We start from the raw sequence: 21,264 nt of genomic DNA on the forward strand, positions 1-21,264 counted from the left end.
TTAGCTCACTCTTGCCTGTCACTTAATTGAAGGAACACGACAACACATTTTAAGTATTCTGTAGATTTCTAAATGATGAGAATTTTTTGAAAAAGTATTACCTTAAAAAAGACATACATGATTTAGAAATTGTCTTAATATGCAAATCAAGCACCTAGGGAACCAGGGGACCACCTGCAAAGTCCAGTGGTTGTAAACAACACATTATAAGACATCCGGTCATAGCTAGGAAGTGCCCTCTGTCTTCTCCTCCTGGGCTCAGTGCTCCCCAGTGGTCACCATTTGCCTGGCTTGCCAACAGTCAGTCCAGTGGCAGGAGGTAGGACGTAAACACACACTCACAAAGGGTTCTTGCTATATCTCAGCTCGGAGCTCAGGCAGTCTCCACGACTGTGATAAACCGGCTCCTCCATTTCTCCATGTGGAGGATTGCTTCCCGAGTCAGAAGAGTATTTTCTCAAAGGCATTTTCTTTTTCCTCTTCCTTGTCCCTCCAACACCACATAGGATCAAATCTAGGGGCGATGGCACATGGCTTTAGTCTGCAGGGGTCGGGCAGATCTCTGTGAGTTCAAGGCCAGTCTGGTCTACATAGCAAGTTCCAGGTCAGCCAAGGATTACAGTTAACACCTTGTCTTAAAAAGAAGAATCTACGTGACTGTTTCCAATCCTGCTCTTCCTGAGTGAAAACCTATATAACCCATGTTTTCTCTCACGTGCCAGGCATAGTGGTGACTTTAGCACAGCAGAAGGCCAGAGTTCTCATTCTCTGGTACACCGCAAGTTCAAGGCCACCCTTGCCTCCACTAGTCCCCATTTCAAAAAGCTAAAACAGACTTCCTTTTGTGAATCAATACAATAGTTTCTCTTTATCCACGGCTTCGCCTTCAATAGTTGCAGTTACCAACTATGACCTGAAAATATTAAGTGTAAAATTATAGGGCTAGGCAATTTGTAACTTTCATTAGTTTAAAAATAATTATCTTATTTTGCTGTCTTTCTGGGGTCTATGTGTCCTTGTGATGTGTGTGTATTCATGTATGTGAATACAGGCATACACCATGTCACAATGTAGGATCAGAGGGTGACCTCCGGTGTCAATCATCACGTTCTGCTGTGGGACAGGGTCTCTTCATTGTTTTTCTACTGTGTATGGCCCACAAGCTTCTGGGGACGCCCATACCTTAGAGTCTCATCTCTGAGTGCTGGGATTACAGATGCTCCTGCTACTGGGTGTGTTTTATATGGATTCTGAGAATTTGAATTCAGGTCCTCATGCATGCATGGCCAACATTTTTACCACACAGACTCATCTCCCCAGCTGCCCCTCCCCTGCCCCCTTTTAGAGACAGGGTCTTGCTAAATAGTTCAGACTGGCTGAGAACTTGTGATTTTCCTATCTCAGACTCCTAAGTACCAGGGTTGGGCAGGAACCACCACATCCATCAGATTTAGTTTGTAAACTAAACTCTTTCACAAATTTGTCCATATGCATAAGGAAAGAATGTATTTTACACAGAGTTCAGTAGTATGTGTTTTTTTCAGCATCTGACCGGATCTTGGTTAAGAATCCTCAACAGATTAACGTCTTGTTAATATTTGTTAGATTGCTTTTAACTTCTTGGCTTCTAAAAGGAAACAGAGACAGAGTTTCTCTGTGTAGTTTTGGTGTCTGTCCTGGATCTCCCTCTGTAGACCAGGCTGGCCTCAAACTCACAGAGATCTATCTGCCTGGCTCTGCCTTCCGAGTGCTGGGATTAAAGGTGTGTGCCACCACCGCCCGACATTCTTTGATGTTTTACTCCACTTGTCAAAGTTACTTTAAAGATGGAACAGCTTACAACTTATTTTTCTTTTAAGAGACGCAGAGTTTTATGTAGCCCAGGCTAGTCTTAAACTTGCCGTGTAGCTGAGGATGGCCTTTAACTCTTGATCAGTTCCCTCCTGAGGGCTGGAATTACAGGCATGTACCATGTGCCTGGGTGTAAGTTTTTATGAGCACCTAGAATGCTTTGATGACTAAAAGTGGGGGGTGTCTTAATTCTTACTGTCTTCAGTTAAGAAACCTCTCAGGCTGGGTGGTGGTGGTGCACACCTTTAATCCCAGCACTTGGGAGGCAGAGGCAGGCGGATCTCTGTGAGTTCGAGGCCAGCCTGGTCTATATCCCAACCTCTTCCCAAGGGACCAACGTAGGGAGCAGAAAGATTGGAAGAACCAGGGGTCAGGGAGGATTAGATCCAAACAGTTTCCTCTGCACATGACCAGAAGCCCGTACTCCAAAGCTCACAATGGCTGTGGCTGCTTTAACATCTGGCATGGCGGATTGAGGGGTTCCCAAGCACCTGACCCTGCACTGAGGAGTTACATGGATAGCTGATGGCTTCCGAGGAAGGGAAGAGTCAGTTTTAAGGGTATGGCCACTGACAGATCAGCCATGTTCCAGTGGCCTGTCCCACATCCAGGACTACATGGGCAGCACAAACTGGACTTATAAAAAAAAGAGAAGAGAGGGGCTGGAGAGATGGCTCAGAGGTTAAGCGCACTGGCTGCTCTTCCAGAGGTCCTGAGTTCGATTCCCAGCACCCACATGGTGGCTCACAACCATCTGTAGTGAGATCTGTGCCCTCTTCTGGCCTGCAGGTGTATATGCAGGCAGAAAAGTGTGTGCATGATAAATAAATAAATCTTTAAAAAAAAAAAAGGAAATGTAAATTTGAAAAAAAGAAAAGACAAGACATAAAGGTATGTGTGTGGGTAGGGGATAGCGGTGGATCTGGGGGGAGCTGGGGAAGGGGTGCTGTGGAAATGACTAAAATATATTGTATAGAATATTAAATTGGAAAAAAATTACTCTTGGGGATGATTTTTCCCTCTAAAATCCTTTGTGTGATTACACATACATACATACATGACAGACATATTATACATGGTGACTCTTCCCTTTAGATTTTGAGTGTGAGCTCACAGGGAACCACCTCACATTAACCTGTGATACTTTCCTATCACTCCATTCCCTGACAAGAAGAAACTGCACAGGGACTTCAAAGACAAGAGACAAAGAACACTTTGCTAAAGATGTCCTATATACATATTTATATATACATATATAGCATTTTATTTAAAATGTCATTGAGCATATACAGTTCTTGGGCTTTTTCCAGGGGACACTGCACCTAAGGTTCAAAACACACAAAATAGATCCCCTTTAAACAGTTCTCGTTTTGGGGGTTTACAAAAGTCAATGTTTCACAATCACAAAGCAGAAAAGTACAGGATTCTGAGACCATTTCCAGGTAGATTCCTCTCAAGTCACCGTACGCGGAGGAGTTTTGGAAACCCAGACCATGACATACATATTCTTACAAACGATCCTTACTAGGGGCCTCCCTGGGTTTCCAAAGAGACAAAGAAAATTAGAGGCAGAACAGGAATGGAGGAGCAACCGTGGGACCCCCCTAAACACACACGAAATACTCATCGAATGAGAGGAAGGGCGGAGGACACGGGCTCTCCAGCTTCAGCCCACCCCAGCTGAAAAACACCAGTACAGATACAGCCTTATTTGGTCACGGCCTACTTGGTTGCTACATGAACACAACTTCACCTAGGACACAGAAAGGAAAAATTAAAGCTATTTACACAGATAACGTCATGAATCAGAAAGAGCGGTATTCCCCCAATGGCGCTCACATCTGACAGAAGGGCTGGGGGGGGGGGCTCACAGAAAGAGGCAAGCCAGCCAGGCTGCTCACCTAGTGTCCCCTGAAAGTTCCAGTGTACACACAGATGCCACCTTGCCACACAGCACCCCAAGTTTGCTCAGCGAGGTGGGCCACGGCCTACAGGCCCTTGCCATTCGGAGCTCCGAACACAAAATTCTGTCCCGTGGCCGAAGGCCGCTCCACTCTTCCATCTGGTAGGCAGGCCTCAGGGTCAGGCGGTTTGTTCCTTTGCATAGACAATTTCATTGCTTCCTCCAGCTGGCCCAGGAGGAACAACTCACTGAAACTAAAACCTCATCACTGTACAACATAGACACGCTGAAGACGTCAGAGATCCTGGCTCACCTAAGGAAGGGGGGCGACACCTTCACACTAGTGCACCCAACAGCAACCTCTGCCCCCCCCTTGTTCCTTTGCAAAATACAGCAGAGGGGCTGATGAGGAAGGAGGCCAGGGATGGGGGGGGTGCGGGGAGTGCGGGGGGGGGGGGGGGGGGGGGGCGCGAAAGAAGGGTCAGCATTTTAAAAAGACACCTTCCCAAAGGGATTCTAAACTAGCAGCCTTGGGATACTGAATTCCCCCATCCAAACGGCTAAGGCCTGGAGGGCATTTGGCTCCAGGGGCTCCCACGCTTGCCCTTGGATATCCACCTATGGGTACAATTCCCCTCAAGAAAGGGACTTTCAGAGAAGCGTGGTGGGAAGACCCAGCTGCCTCCACGCAGCCCCTTGGAGGTAAGACGTTAGGAATTTAAAAAATCCAACACTCCAAATCCTCCAACATTGAATACTGTGGAAAGTAACTGAAGCGCCGGCTTCTCGGGCTTGTCCTGGTTAGACAGCTGTATATTTGGCCCAGCTCAATTGCCACCGCTCTCTCTTTCTGCCACAGGGACAATCGTTGAGTACACAACCCCAGCAGCCCCCTTCCGAGAGTCTTTGGCTGCTGACATTTGGTGTGAAGAAAGACAAAGCTTTAGTTACCACCTAGTAAAAGGCTTCAGAGTTCACACTCTTTAGGGAGGTACACCACCGCCCCAGAGCAGGGGCCAGGCTGAGCCAAGAGATTTAGGGTTGAAAGAGCCTTTCATTAAAGGAAGTAGCCACACAACCCCCAAGACACCCATAAAGCCTTGACTGGGAAATCAAATGCTTTTCATTACACAAGGCTTCCTCGGAGGCAAGCAGGTCCGGCTGTAAGTCAGGCAGACATAGTTCCTAAACACACAGAAAGACATTTTGCAGACTTCTGGGTGTGTTGTCTTTTGACCTTTCCAGAAATGCTCCAAGGACCAACCTGGGACACAGACGTTACTGTTCTGGGACAGGGTGACTTGGAGCCAGGGTGAACAGTGAGCAAGCCCAATGCACAGAGCACTATCAGTGCTGGGTAGGTCTGCCATGGGCATGAACAAATCTCTCTCCACACCTTTGATCTATGTACCTATTTGTCCCTCCCCACAACACAAACAGGGCTGCTGACTAAAACCTTTCCACCCACAGGGTCTCCTGAAGAGAATTCCCAGATACTTTCCAACCAAAACCAGCAGGACCCTGGGGTTTAGGATAATTTGAATTCGGGTTTTCCAGGCTTTGTTCTGCTTTGTTGTCCTGAGATGCGCCTTGGCAGTAAATGAACTGGGAGAATGTTGTCACACCACCTTGTAAGATATTTACACTCCAATTGACTCTGGTGGCCCTGAATATGACTGGAGAAGGTCAAGGCGAGAGCCAGGGGGGAGTTCAGAGAAGCAAAACTATGAAAGGCATTGAGAATATGGCCACGCCCCCAACGACAGCGGCTCAGGTCCTCCTCGGAACTTCGAGACTTTCTCGTTTCCCGTTTGCACATGACTTCGAGAACTGGGCAGATGCGGGGAGAGGACCACGCTGCTGGGACACGCCTGAGCGGTCTCCCACAGCATCACCTTCTTCCAGAGAAGCAAATGGTCGCCACAAACCACTCCCGATGACGGCGAGGTCTGGGGTGGTAAGGACTTCCTGCAGGAGGAGGGTGCACAGCCAGATGAAGATGCTCCCGACAGGGCAGCAACCCGGTTCCCAGGCAACAAGTTGGGGCGCGCGCGCGCGCGCGCGCGCACACACACACACACACACAATGTCCCCTGCCGGACTGGGTACTGGTTCTACACAGTGGGGTGACTTTGTTCCTGAGGAGGAAGGCACCAGGCCTTTCCTAAGAAATTATCTACAATTCTAGGAATTCGGATGACTTATCAGCCTGGGGGATATGCTCCTCTGCCCTCCTCCTCTGGGAAGAAAGAATTCTCTTAAACACAAGAGCTGGAGTCGCCTCTCCAGCGTTTTAGGGAAATTACACCATTGGTTTTTTGTTTTTGTTTTTTCTCTTTTTCTTTGCTGGGTTGGAAGAGTGTCTGAATCACGCCAAGCTGATGATACTTGGAAGACTAGAGGAACAGGACTATGCAATCAGATGTTGATCTGAGGGCCCCGGGGGCAGAGCAGAGGTCTGCTCAAGAGGCAGGTGATTCTTAAGCTGGACCTTGCTGTTCCTCCCAGCATGGAAGCAGGAGGCAGACAGGACACCCAACACGTGTGCTTCTGCTCTGCCTGTGAGGCATGCGCAGTGGGGGAGGCGGATGCGCAGGGGCGGGGTGGGAGTGGGGGGCACTCAGCTCTCGGGATTCTACATCGCGATTCCCTTGAGGAAGAGGGTGGGCAGCATGGGAATGACCAGCCCCAGTTCAAATTCACCTTTTTTCCCCTTCCTTTTTTTTTTTATTTTCGAGACAGGGTTTCTCTGTGTAGCCCTGGCTGTCCTGGAACTCACTCTGTAGCCCAGGCTGGCCTCGAACTCACAGAGATCTGCCTGCCTCTGCCTCCCGAGGGCTGGGATTCAAGGCGTGCGCCGCCACCACTGCCCGGCCAAATTCACTTTTATCCTCAGGAGTCAGTCCATCTACCCTTGCATGAAGACGGCAGGAAGAGAGGAAGCCTGAATCCCACACTCGTCCCCTAACGAAGTACGGCTGACTGACGGACAGAAGGACTCCCTCGGCTACTGCATCAGATGCTGCTTCTCCTGTGCGTCTCCAGGACGCAGGAGGTGGGAGAGCACCCGCCCAGGCCAGACGTGAAAAACCAACCTCTCTCGAGACAGTGCAGATGATGGGGGGCTGTGGGTCCGAGGAAACACCCACGGTTTGAAGCACACGCTGACTTGGTGAGGAAAACACAACTCAGGGGGTAAAAATGTCATACAACAAACTCCCACACGGGGCATTGCTCTGGACGTGTGTGTGTGTGTGTGTGTGTGTGTGTGTGTGTGTGTGTGTGACAGAGAACATGGGACAAGCCAGATCGGGCTGGTCTCTGATATGGAAACTGTCCAGCAACCAATTGGAAAGTCCCAGTGAAGAAAAATGAGAAAGATTCAAGGAATGTCAAAAAGGAAAAAAAAAAACAAAACAAAAAACAACAAATCCCTGCCTCACCCCATTACCACAAAAGAATCTAGAGGGAGACAGGAAGTGGGGGGAGGGATGAGACAGAGCAAGGCAGAATCCCTGAAACAGCCGGAGCTTTCGACAAGATGGGTGCTCACACTTTCTGAGGCGCGGTCCCTCACTTTGCGGTGTGGCTCTTGGCCTGGAGAGAAGCCGGCAGCTTGACCGGCTGAGTCCTCCTCGGCCGGCCACACCTGAAATGGCTGTCCCTGCTATTCTAGATAAAATAAATAAATGTGTATGCCTGCGCCCCCAAATAGGCAAATAGCCACCTACGAGCCCCCTGAACAGAGACCGAGAGAAACAGAACACCCAGTAGCAGGCTGTGCGCGCGTCTTGCTCTTTCTTATTCAGTGTCCAGACCTGGTCCTCAAGAAGAAATGGAAACTCAAGAGTCATCCTGAAGCAAAGCCAGAGAGGCCTTTTGGCGGCAAATTCCCCCATCTGGGCTGGGAAGAAATTGCATCACCTGGAATCCAGCCCAGGCACTCCCCAGTTCCGCCCTGTTCAGAGGCAACCCAGCTTTCTCTCTCCCTGTCTGTCCTCCCAGTCCCCTGGGTCACTCTCATGACAGTTTGTTCCCGTGTATTAAAGGAATGACGTAGACAGAAATGTCGTCTCCCGAGCCCAGCCGGTCATCTGATATCCGCCATCCTCGGTCCTTCAGGACGCCCCGGGCACGCATCACCAAGTCCTGAGCTGCCAGCGTGTACCTGTGCAGGATGGGGTGGGGTGGTGGGGGAGACACAGGAATAAGAGTCAGAACAGCATGGGCAGACACAAGGCCCAGGGAGACTGGGCAGGAGGCATCGCTCACTATGGCCATACATTTTCCACCTTTAAAATTAATAACAACAACAAGAACAAGCTAGCGAGAGCCATCTTCTCTCCAGATGTATGAGGCCTGATGTGGTTCTTTTGGATGAACAAGGTTCTGCGTTAAATGATCTACATTTCCCCACGGCTCGGCCACTCTAGAGGTTATTTGTTACAATGGACCCAGGAGAATCCTAATTTGGTGTTATTAGATCTTAACAAAGATCCACACCCGCCCAGCTGTCCATGACAAAGAGTACTTGACTAAATAAGTACATGAGAAAAAAATAAAAACAAACAAACAAACAAAACCCCAAACCTAACCCAGGAACTTCTGTCTTCAATGTATTTATTTTTAAGGCTATCTTTTTTTTTTTTTTTTGTATCAAAAGGTAGTAGTTTGTTTTCCATTCATGGCTACGGTAAACCTTTTTGAAAAATAGGTTCAAAAAATTTAAAGAAAATAAAAGTACTACATGTGGTTTAGGAAAGGAACAAGGTGAAGGGTGGTGGGCGGGGGTGACTGGGAAAGCCTCCGTGCGGGTGACTTTCTCTGTGCGTTTATCCGTGTGATACTTTCCTATAGTTCACGTAAGGGCCGTGAGGGATCACTCGAGAATTTGAAAAGATGGTTGTTCACTTTCAACAGGAAACTTAAAACCGATGACGCTAAGCTAGCAAAGAGGCGAACATCGAGAGAAGAGGGCGGAACTAACATGAGGGGTTCTTTGCGGGCACCTGAGAATGAACTACAGCCCTGGCAGCTCCCTACTCAGTACTGATCAGTACAGAGAGCCTCAGTTGAGAGACTTCAAAGAAGTCTGGCAGGGCTGGACTTCGTGTGCCATGGATTATTTTCTAAGCCTATGCCAGGAAACAAGTGATTCATCTTTTCTCTCTCTCTGATTTCGCGGTCACCAAATAACCTGCTGATTACGATCTGCCTCCCTGTATAGGCTTGCCTACCAGGGAAGAATATCGCTACTTTTTGTGCTTTCAAAGTATCAGTATTTCTCTGTATAAATGGCAAACTGGCATTTTGGTTTAAAGATCAGTTTTGTCAGTTTGGGGAAGGTGAACCCAGCTCTGATAATGAGTCTGTTACTTGTACCATGATTAAATCACGTTTGGAACCTAAACAGCTAAGAGGCAGGTTCTGATAAGTCACCAGGAAAATAAATGTCAGCCTACGTATGGCCTCTTGGAAGCCGGACAATGGGGCTTTTTAGACGACGCTCACGACCTTTCCCTGCTTGGAGTGACTCAGCATTACCTCTGGGACCTCAGGACAGACGCCCGTGTGTTCCCTCAACCTCCTAAGAAGGTATAGCACTCTGGTTAAAACAGAGTTGCTTTCAAGAATAAGGGTTTCAGCAAATGATCGGGGCTGGGAACTTTCCAAGTTGTACCGCCTTGAAGAATTAAGTCTATTCATTCATACAGCCCAGGTGGCCAGCGAAGTGTGTTACACACCGTATTGTACTGAATGCAAAATGAGCGTCGCCTCCGTGCTGGATGGATAGCGGGGAGGTAGGAGAGACACCTTTCCCTCACCATACTGAGAGGATTAGTGGCTTGATATAGAAGTCTGTTATACTCGAGGGAGGACGCAACCAGCTTGTCCTAACTAAGGAGTCTCTTCTTGTGGTCCAGAAGCAAAGACAGGACCACAAGAGACAGCCTTAGGAAGCAGTTAAGAGCACCTATTGCTCTTAGGAAAGACTGTAGTAGTTCAGTTCCCAGGACGCACACGGTGGTGGTTCAAACCGTTTAGAACTCCAGTTCCAGGGGGTCTGATGCCCTCCACGGGCACCAGGCAGGCATGTGGTGCACAAACAGTTATACAGTAGAACGCCCAAACACATACAAAATAAATAAATATTAAAAAAAAATAGAGAATGACAGCCAAGGAGGCCTTAGGCTGAAGAACTACATGAATACCCCAGTCCCACATTCTACAGATTCAGGACAGTCTAAGGGGCTTGCCTGAGGTCATTTTGAGTTGTATACTGTACTGTACATGTAAGACATAGCCATGAAGTCAGCAATAATATTACCACCAGCAACATCAGGGTGATGCTTATCGTCTTGGTGACTGATCATCTCTGGGCCTTATCTTTGGAGATACAGTGGTGGTGCACAGCTTTTAATCCCAGCACTCGGGAGGCAGAGGGAGGTGGATCTCTGTGAGTTCAAGGCCAGCCTGGGCTACAGAGGAGTTCTAGGACAGTCAAAAACTCGGGGGGGGGGGGGAGAGGGAGAGAGAGAGAGAGAGAGAGAGAGAGAGGGGGAGAGAGAGAGAGAGAGAGAGAGAGAGAGAGAGAGAGAGAGAGAGAGAGAGAGAGAGAGAGAGAAAGCAGTTTTGCTGACTCAAATGAGTTGATTCCTTCATCAGGGCTGAATACACCTAAACCAGCTTTGTGATGAGATGTGGACATGGTACCCTGTGGGAAAACATGGCAGACAAGGAGACAGATATTTTTAAAAAGTCAGAAAAAGCAGCCCTGACAAGCCCAGACACAGTTCCTGACGGCTGTCTGGTCATGAGGCAAAGAGGCCTGAGTAGGTCCGGCCGTCCCGAGAAACGGGCTGGGGGACCAGGACGAGGTTAGTCACGAGAAGTCACGAGAGCACAGACAAGGGCAGTCCCCACACTGCGACGGCTCATGACTTTGGGTAGTTCACTGTATGTTTGTTGGGGGGGGGACAAGGTTTTGCCCTACAGGCAAGGTTGTCCTTGAACTCACAATTGCACTGCCTCAGCCTCTGAGGTACTGAGATCACAGACACAGGTACCTTCTCGCCTGGCATTCTCAGTCTTTTTACATGGTCAGAGTTAGCTTTGGCCTTTTTTCCCGTTTCTGTACACACACATGAAAATTTCATACACGTATACAGTAGAGCTTTGACGTTTTAAAGTTGAGTCCTGGGTCACCTGGAGACAGGGGCTCCATTCAGTGAGGTTTGACTTTTAAAATATAGTCATCACTTACTGCAAGATAAATTCTTTGAGATTTCACCATCCCTCCGTTTTTCCTGAGGTTTTGATTGTGAGCCTAGGCTGGACCAAACCATCTCTCCAGCCCTTCCCTTAGGTTTTGACCTTATTTATTGAGACAGAGCCTCTCACTCATGCTGCACTGGACCTGGAAGATGACCTCCAACTTCTTTTTTTTTTTGTTTTTTTGGTTTTTTGAGACAGGGTTTCTCTGTGTAGCTTTGCGCCTTTCCTGGAACTCACTTGGTAGCCCAGGCTGGCCTCGAACTCACAGAGATCCACCTGCCTCTGCCTCCCGAGCGCTGGGATTAAAGGCGTGCGCCACCACTGCCCGGCCGACCTCGAACTTCTGATCTCCTGCCTCTCCTTCCAGAGTCCTAGGATCCTGTGTACCACCATGTCCAGTTTTATGGCGTCTTGGAGGTTGAAGCCAGGGCTTTGCGTATGATAGGCAAGTACTCCACCAACTAAGCGATATCCCCAGGTTCTGGACTTCCTGATACAGAAATCCACCCCTGTTCCTCTAATTTCTTTCTTTTCATTTCGATCCCCAGCCTCTTACCAGGAGGCCCTATCCCCCGCCCCCCGGCCCCCCATCCATCCTCTGACTGCCCCATCCCAAGGCAGCGTGCGTCTCCATACTCATTCCACTCAGCATATCCTGCTGACTGTGTTCTTGAACCTTGGAATCTCCTCCCGCACACCCTTTTCTCTTTCTGGCAGCCACGGCATGACACGTCCCCATTCACCCGTGCCTCAGTTTCCATAACCCACGGCACCTGTTCTCTCTGACGCGCCTTAATTTTCTTTGTAGGCCCCGATCATGACTTAGGAAGAACTCGATAGATGTTCAGCTGTCTTTGCTTCCGAGGAGTCACTAACCCATCAACCATCCCCGAATAATGACATTCTAATCCCCGAAGCAAGGAATCACAGTCCTTTTCAATGCCAATTTCTCACCTCGATATTAGATTATAAAGCTCACAGAGCTATGACTTCTAAATCTCATTGTATTATAACCTGAGTGTATTATTTCTTCAATGGTGCATGGCTAATTAAGAGAAAATCCAACTTTAGAGTCATTAAGAGTTACATTTATCGTCGGGCAGTGGTGACACACGCCTTTAATCCCAGCACTCGGGAGGCAGAGGCAAGCGGATCTCTGTGAGTTCAAGACCAGCCTGGTCTACAGAGTGAGTTCCAGGACAGGCTCCAAAGCTACACAGAGAAACCCTGTCTCGAAAAACCAAAAACCAAAAGAGTTGCATTTATTGTAAAATTGGTGCATCTGACCTCTTGCTTTTACTACAACACAAACATAGACATCCATACATGTACGAAGTCTTATTTTCTGTTTTCTACTTTCCTCTTCTTACGTTCTAACATATTAATAGCTTTTGAACATCCATACCCCCAACACAGCTGCTTTGGAGATATCATTTATGTTCATTTGGAATCCTACTCAGTTTTTAATATATACACTTCACTAATTCTGCCTTATTCCTAAAAAACTAAAATAACATTAGAACACCCTTCTTCACCACCCCCATAATGGTGTAATGTTTTTAGCTTGCCTTGGTTCCAAGCCTCTACTCGTCACCGTTATCATTAATTATTTGGGCACGGAAGGGAACCAACACCCTCACAAACGTCTTCGCTTCTCTCCGTCCCTTTTTCACTCTGCACTTTGTCTCCTGCTGCAGAAGTTCATTCAGATAATCCCTTTAGCAAGAGCTTACATCATCTTGAGAGGATGAAATTTCTCATTTAACTTAGAGTAATGACATTTCAAAGTGCAGTACTGGAGACAGTTACTGTCACTCGAGTGCTATGGGGTGTGTGTGTGTGCACGTGTGTGTGTGTGTGTGTGTGTGTGTGTGTGTGTGTACATACGCACGTGCACCAGAAAAGGGTGTCGAATCCCCTGGAGCTGGAGTTCCATGTGTTCATAAGTCATCTGATGTGGTTCTGGGAGCCAAACTCCAGTCCTCTGCATAAGCACTTTTATTTATGAATGCTTATTTTTTTACTTACTTACTTACATTTATGTATGTATGTATGTATGTATGTATGTATGTATGTATGTATCTATCTATCTATCTATCTATCTATCTATCTATCTATCTATCTATCTATCTATCTATCTATCTATCTATCTGTGTATGAACATGCCACAGCATGCACATGGAGGTTAGAGAACACTTTGCAGAGTCTAACATTCTTCCATCCATCCATCCATCCATCCATCCATCCATCCATCCATCCATCCATCCGTGCATGAGCATGCCACAGCATGCACATGGGGGTCAGAGAACACTTTGCAGAGTCTTACATCCATCCATCCATCCATCCATCCATCCATCCATCCATCCATCCATCCATCCATCCGTGCATGAGCACACCACAGCATGCACATGGGGGTCAGAGAACACTTTGCAGAGTCTGTTCTCTCCTTCCCCCATGTGGGCTCCAGGGATCTGACTAAGTTCATCGGGCGTGGCGGCAAGGGCCTTACAGGATGAGCGATCTCCAGCCCTGAGGCTTTTATAACATTTCCTCACCACTGCAACTTCCAGACATGGCCTGTGCTTGCTCCCACGTGACGCCCTTCACTCCTCTGGCTGTTTCTTTACAAGTTTACTCCTCCGTCCATTCAGTGAGCTACTTCATGATAGCGACAGCTTCTGTCTTGACTTCCTCTGGTTCTTCCCCAAATCCTCCTCATGATTCTAGCTGCACATGTTTAACTTCTTTCAGACCGTCCTATTACATCCAGGTTTTCTCTGGAGGGTGGGTAAGGGGGGGGGCACTCCATCATCTCTTTCTGCTTTTTCTCCACTTGTATTTTAAGGTAAGGTACAAGTTTTTCTTCTGAAATCAGTTGTTGACTATGTGCCCAGGGTTATCTAGAGATTTAAAACAATCTTTGGTATGGGTGTGTGTGTGTGTGTGTGTATGTAGGGGGTGTGTTATGGCTTTTTCCAGTGTGTCACATATTTATGTTAATCTGGGGGCTTAGGGTCCCTACGTCATAGCAGTAGTACGAAGGTTGACTTCACATTTGTCGCGTGTGCTAGGTCTACCTAGCCATTCCCTCCATAACCCGGAGCCTTAAGTTTGCCAGGTATCTGCCCTCCGAACCCACGTGCTTCTGGGAGGCAGAGGCTCCAACCTGAGGAAGAAGTTCAGGGAACATCCCAGGACTCCTGAGCCTCACCCTATCCTGAGGAGCTGAGATTCTTTCTACATAGGCCTTCTCTCTGCTCAGCTTCAACAGAGCTGCGATATCCCTTCCCGTCAGACAGCTCTGACTCTGAATCCTACCAGTGAGACCTGAACCTGAACTTTCTAGACAGCTTCCGGACATGCCTTTTACGGGATCGGAAAACCGAACAGGAACAAGAGCCAACTAGGAGGCCCTCGTAAGGACGCATTCCCCACAGACTGAGCTCAGCTCCCGGAGAAGGCTTTTTTTTTTTTTTTTTTTCTTGCAGCCGCTAGAATGGGCCAAGCTGGTAGACACCTCACTATCCCCCACATTCAAAAGTCAATTTGTTCCAAGCATGGAACTAGTCCAAGGCTGCTTTTCATCGAGACTAACACACAAAGAAATCCCCTCAGCTACCTTTGCTCTGGGTTTGTTTTCCAAAGTTCAGAAATGGCCTGGGTTGGTGGCAATGAAGAACACACTTCTTGTGGCCATGAAACAGGACACTAAGAAGTGGGACTGAGACCGAACACAAGGACATCTATGTGCCACAGACCGAGGGGCATGGCCTGAACATGACGCAAACACTAAACACACAGCCAAGGAGGGGGACGGGGGTGGGGGTGGGGGTGGGACAGGAGGTGGATTGTGGGGCATCTGGGACCTGGCAGGCTGAGGTGGCTGGCAATTCTGGAAGCTGGATGTGGAACAGCTATAGGGCCGTGACCAAGGCCTTCCTCACAGATGCTTGCCCAGGCTGCTTCGGGGAACTGCGGTCATTGGAAATGCCCACGTTCTCCAAGGCCAAGGATCTCCCCGAGGAGATGAATTTTGAATTTTAAGAAGGCTTTTCTTCTCTGCCTGAAGCTTTCATTATTGATTAACCAAGTTCCGCAATCAAGAAATGGCTGTCAGGGAGGGATGGATGGCAGGGATGGCAGAGAAAACGGGAAAGGAGAGGGGGTGGGAAGGCTGCCGCTCTTTTGCAAGCACTAAGAGAGGGCAATAAAGCCTCGGCTGTCTATGCTGTGTGGCAGTTCTTCTGTCTCCTTCTCAGTGACTCAGACAAGAGCTCAGTGCTTATGGACCTGAAGCTTTAATCTAATTAATCTTTATCAACAACAAATCGGGAGCTAAATATCGGGGTAAGAACCTGAAAGACCAGAGAAGTCGCTTCCTATCTCTTCCATTCCTCCTTCCAAAGGACCTTCTCTCGGCCCCGATGCCTTACCACTTCCTGTATTCTGTCCACAGTCCTCCAAACCTCTATGGTCAGCCAGTGGCTAGCTCCGCCCTCTGACTCCAAGCAAGCTTCATTCGTTAGAGCACAATCAAAATGGTCACACACCATGGACCACCTAGATTTCGTCTTTGCTTTCACACCACCCAGACGGATGCAGCTTCGAGGGCCCCTCTTTTCCTTCCTTGTAAGTCTGGAGCAGAAATACTGTAAACCTCGAGGCTTCTGCAGAGGCAAGGTTCACTTCCATAAGCATCCAATATGGTGGCCCACACATGGATGGCCAGAGATCAAGAAGTGTTAGCTATCTATCATTCTTCCCCTCATTAGACTTCAAATGCTTTCCTTCTTCCCACGAGCTTTTGCCTCAAGCCATTTACCTCTTACCGAGGCTGTTTCCCACGGGGGCCACCTTGGCATCAGCATGGGACTGTCAAAGATAAGTCAACTTCAGGCTACCCGTCCTTACAGTCATTAAGAGCCACCGCTGGGCGGGAACGCCACTCGTCATTTGGACGGTGCAGAAAGGCTCCTCTAGGAGGCAGGGTAGGTGGGCAAGAGCTGGGGAATTAATGGGTTCCAAATATTTGCATATAAAAGGCACCTCCATCTGCTGGCCCACACCCCCTCAGTAATACAATGTGATGAGGAGGGAGGAAGAGGAGCCCCCTTTGCATGCTGAGCAGGTCTCTGAGATTTAAGAGGGGAGGAAAAACTCCCCAGCTGTGGAACACTGGCAGGGGTCTATGGTGCTGAGTGGAGGGCCCGGGGTTGACTTGGAGGTGGTCTTTGTTGTGCTTCGAGAGTGGTAATTGGTGTTGAGAGGAGGCACATATATTAGGGTGAACCCATGGGAGCTGGGTCACCCGCTCAGAACCAAGATCTGAAGCTCCCGAAGCTACTCGGGGTGTCAGAAGCCCTCGGTTTAGGCCAAGAAGCCCAAGACACTAGAACAAGGCTTCAGGCTAGAGAGAGCGCCCCACCCCGTGGGAAGAGGAGTGAGAATCCCCTGGCCCCTGCTCTCTCTACCCACTGCCAGCCTTTGTCCCCTTCGCAGTCCCCTGGCGGTGGCTGGGCTCCCTGGTTTCTTCGGTGGTGAATGTTTATTTTAGTTCAACTCCCAAACAGCAACATTTCAATACAAGGAGGAATAATAACCCGGCTCCTTCTCAGTCCTCTCGGGTAAGCTCTTTCAAATTCCCTGATGTGGCCACACAGCTAAGTGCTCACTCAGCTTCGCTCTGCCAGCCCCAGCAACAAACGGCGCAGATAAAGAAGACCGTCTGTGGGCTGCTGCAGCCAGGGTCTCAGGCGGACTTCCAGATTCCCACGGATCTGAATATGCTAAACAGCGCACTAGGAACAAAAAAATGCAGATTTTTATCTAGTCCACAAACACCAGATCAAACACTCAGGAATTCGGCCCTAAAACCTGCAAGCAATAAGGTGGAGGGTGGGGGAGGGGGAGGAGGGGGGGAGAAGGAGGGAGGGGCATAGTTTTTGGAAAGCACATGGTGCTGCTGAGAAATTAGTTCAACTAACTTACAGAAAGATTTCCAATTTAAAAAAAAAAAAAGAGAGAGAGAGAGAACTTTTGTCTCTTGCCAAAATAAATTAGATATGACCGGGGTAATACAAACTGGCATTTAATACCTCCGCCAAGGCTGCGGGCTGTTGGTGGGGTGTCTGACCTTCAACCTCCCCGTTTCTTCTCAAGGCCCCGCAGCTAATCAGCGGGCAGAAGCGAAGGACGCCCTTACCAGCAAAAAGGCATCTCACGCTTGAGGGAGGGGGATTTCGGCACTCTGGTACTTGAGGACTCCATCAGACTCCTGACAGGGCCGGGCACGTTTTTAGCATGTAGTTAGCATGTGCCAGGTCTTCTACAGGCAGAGATCACATGTACTCCCCTTGCGGCATGGCAGGGTCAATGGAGAGTTGGTAGCAAGGTAGAAAAAGCAAGGTTTCTCTAGACAGGTTTTGGGAAATAAGGGGGTGGGCAAAACCCTGTAAAGATGTGCTTCAGCACGTGGAGCGAGAGTCCATGACGTGTTCTTCTCATCCCTCTCACCTTTACCTGCCTGCCTCCCCTTCAGTAATAGTACTGATTTATTAATGATCAATTATAATAGCAATAAACACTTTATTCCCCTCCGACAAAAAAAAAAATACCGTTCAGCTTCTTCACAGATAGTTCACACACTTGCTCCCCACTTTGAATAATTTCCCCCAGGGAGACGCACCCGTCAACCTCCAGCTTCGCAGAGGCCAGTTCCTCACGTTTGACCTTAGAGGTCATTTCTGAACCATGCCTTGTCTTTACATTTTAAAAAAGAACCTGACCAGAGGTCTAGGAACAAGGGTTCGGTGCGGCCTGAACCCCGTGACCTCCGACAACCTCCCTCTTCTGGAACGTTCGCGTGAGGTGCTTTCCTAGGAACGGTTCATTTCGTGGCCTGCCCCGCAGAAGAGACAGAGAGCTGCCAGCTTTACCTCACTTCAGGACAAACTCCCATACAATGAAGGGGAAGACCCCACACCCACTGCACTCAGATTCTAGGGCCTCTACAAAGCTGCCGCTTAATGCTCTGGTCCCTTTGTGGCGAGAGTTCAGAGAGAGGAAAAGCTGGGGTGTGTCAGATCACAGGGCCCATTTGTACCCCCCCCCCCCTCCTCCCCACCGCCATGCCGGAGAGGAAGGTGTGAAGGTCAGCAGTATGTTAACTGGTCTTTATGTTAACCAACTCCACCCTCAAAGCATGGCGAGAAGGGGGCCTGTTTCACATGCCTCCTTTTTGGGGGACACTGCCATCAAGGGAAGGCAATGCCGGCCATGTGTGGGGAGCGGCTGTCTTCAGGAAGCAAGCAGAAAAGTCAAAGGGAGAAAACCCGCACACGACACACACAAGGAACCCCAAACTCCGGCCTGTCTCTGGTCAACCTGGGCCCGGCTTCCTGCTGTTGGCCCCCTTTCCAGACAACACTGGGGAGACCCCGGTTCGTGTCTCGGGGTTGAGACGGGTCTGCAGAGAACATCAAACTCAGAAACATGCTCCTTTGCTCTGCTTCCTTTCTAGTCCCCCAGGCTTTTCCCACACTTGGAGTGGGGTGCATCTTTCTTATTTTGAATCAAACAATGGGCGGGTCCCATTTGGTCGGGGGGTCGGGGGGGGGGGGGCTCAGGCTCGGGCACAGCCACTGTCTACTTCCCCATGATGACATCATGATTCCAGAAGCAAACCTAGGGTCCTGGGCTACGTTCACAGGGGAAGGAATGTAAAGGTGAACAAGGCCTCTGGTATGGCGGGTTTTTCCTCATCTCAGAACTGTGACGGGGCTAAGACTTAGGGTAACTTCCCATTCAGTTTGCATTTTCCAGAATAGTACAGCTCCCGGCCGAGAGTGTCCCGGAGCCCTCAGTGTTCCTGGGCCTCTCAGGGAGACAGGCTAAGGCCGGGGCCTTCCTGCCAAATTATACAGCGTATGTGCAACAAATGCCACGCATTTTACATCATTCCAGAGCTTGAAACAAATTACGTCTCCTTGATTTCCCAGTATGGCTTCCATTTCTAGGGCGCACACACAGGGCGCACCAGCCACCCAAAGGCTGTTTGTTACTCAGCAATGCTTCATGATCGTGCTTGGTAACGAACAAATCACGCAAGTTCTTTATTGTTTCATTATTACCACGGGCTCCCTGTTCTTACAAAGCCTGTGTGTAATCATTCGTCTCGTCAATTCAGAAAGCCCGGAGATGGGATGGCTGCTCTCACACCTCTGAAGACAGCTAGCACAGCCAGCTGCACTGAGTGCTGGGCTTCCCTTCCCCATCTCCGACCTCACAGCTCTGCTGCCGGCCTCAGGCCGATTTAATTCTTCAGATTTTAAACAGCCACTGTTTCAGGCTAAATTCTCTTTTTAATTATTCAAGTGGTGACTTCTGGAACCCCCCTCTGGATTTTAGCCTGTAAGAGGGCAGGAGAGGAGTCTGTTTTACCACAGAGATTCTTCCTCAGTGTTCTAACAAACCTTGGCCCTCAAAGTAAGCCTTTCAGAGCATTTGCCAAAGTGAATGAATCTAAACAGGAACTATCCTATAAAGTAGGAAATCTTGACGCATTTGACCCCTACATTCTGTTAAAAATCAACCCAGAAATGTTTCTTCTCAATAGTCTCTCCCTTCTTTTTTCTTTGGTATCTCAGGCTGGCCTCAAACTCGCTATGGATGACTTTGAGCTACCAGTCTTCCTGAGTGTTAGGATAACAGGTGTATACCACCATGCCTGGGTTATGGGGTGCCGAGGATCGAACTTGGGGCTTTGTGTATGCTAGGCAGCATTCTAATTCTAATGCTGTAGAGTAGGGTGTAGAGTTAGCTACACCCCTAACTCTTCCAGCCTCTCTCTTCTTGAAAATTTAGTTCCACCCGTTCATTCCCCTGTCCTTCCCCCGGCCAGTCAGGCTTTAACTGATCATTGTTTAGAGGTACACTAAAAACAAAACAAACAAAACTATTTTTTAAATTGCTGCCCCTGCAAGTTCTCCTGAACCTCAGGTGCCTACTCTGACTGCGCACACACACACACACACACACACACACACACACACACACACACACACACACACACACAAGCTGTTTGTAGGTTTTAACTCCATGGTGGTCACATTTGTTGCCATGGAGACAGACCGGCTAGTACACAAAGCCAGAGCCTGGAGAAATGTAAAACGTGTCAAGTGCCTTGTAATTCCTAACTTGTAGCTGGCTTTCCAGAGCTTTATAAAAATCATCACAGAAGAGCAAACTCACATGCTAACAAGTAGGATACGCAATGTGGGTGAAAACTAAAAACGGAGCTGAGCAAGAACCAACTGAGAGTCAAGGGAAGGACTGTTAATGAAAGTTCCGTCAATGCCTCTGCCCCGGAGCAGTTAAACCAAATGATTCTAGGAGGAAAAATGTACCAGGCTTTTTTCTTTGGGGGCCACCAACCAGCTCCCAAATCATGACACAGAGACTTAGTATTAATTTTGAATGCTCAGCCTAGCTTAGGCTCATTTCTGGCTAGCTCTTTTTAACTTAATCTGTTTCTCTTCATCTACCTTTTGCCTTGGAGCTTTTTATTTGCTTCTTGTGTCTGTCTGTCTGTCTGTCTGTCTGGTAGCTGCTGGGCTTCTTGCCCTGGGCATATCCCCCTCTTTCTCCTCATTCTTTCTCTCTCTCTCTCTCCTGAGCCTAGATGTCTCCTCCTATGTATTCTCTCTGCCCGTCAGCCCCGCCTATCCTTTCTCCTGCCTCGCTATTGGCCATTCAGCTCTTCATTAGACCAATCAGGTGCCTTAGGCAGGCAAGGTAAAACAGATGCCATACATCTTTACATCAGTAAACACACATCCTTAAACACATGGAGCACAAACAAAAGTAACACACCTTTACACAGTTGGAGTTAATAGTCCACAACATAAACAAATGTAAACATCTTTGCCTAGTGAAAATGCTATTCCACAACAAACCTCCTCCTGCATCTATGCCCCCAGTGCTGGGACTACAGGTATGCACCAACACACTGTGCTGTTCTTTAGACTGAACTCAGGGCTCCATCTGTGCCAGGGAAGCGCTCTACCAACAGAGCTACACCACCAGCTTGTGTCTCTTATTGCTCCGTGAGAGTCCTTTATGTAGATAGAATGGACAAAAATCCCTCTTCAGTTAAACAAGGTGCACGCATCTTCCCTTGGCTCGTGGCTCACCATTTTGCTATTTGTCTTTTGAAAGAAACAAAGAGTGTGATTGCC

General features: G+C 48.6%; 1 protein-coding gene across 2 annotated transcripts in view; it reads right to left on the minus strand.

The window, feature by feature from the left end:
• Positions 1 to 3,091: 3,091 nt before the first annotated feature.
• Positions 3,092 to 21,264, minus strand: part of Ppm1h (protein phosphatase, Mg2+/Mn2+ dependent 1H) — a 269,105-nt gene continuing 250,932 nt past the window's right edge. For both annotated transcript variants that reach the window (XM_076554165.1, XM_042263421.2), the window contains exon 10: positions 3,092 to 7,922. In XM_076554165.1, the coding sequence (XP_076410280.1) occupies positions 7,845 to 7,922 (78 nt within the window). In that variant the 3' untranslated portion in view covers positions 3,092 to 7,844. The remainder of the gene's footprint in view (positions 7,923 to 21,264) is intronic.

Source organism: Peromyscus maniculatus, chromosome 18 (genome assembly GCF_049852395.1).
Source record: "Peromyscus maniculatus bairdii isolate BWxNUB_F1_BW_parent chromosome 18, HU_Pman_BW_mat_3.1, whole genome shotgun sequence".
In the NCBI taxonomy this organism is placed as follows: domain Eukaryota; kingdom Metazoa; phylum Chordata; class Mammalia; order Rodentia; family Cricetidae; genus Peromyscus; species Peromyscus maniculatus.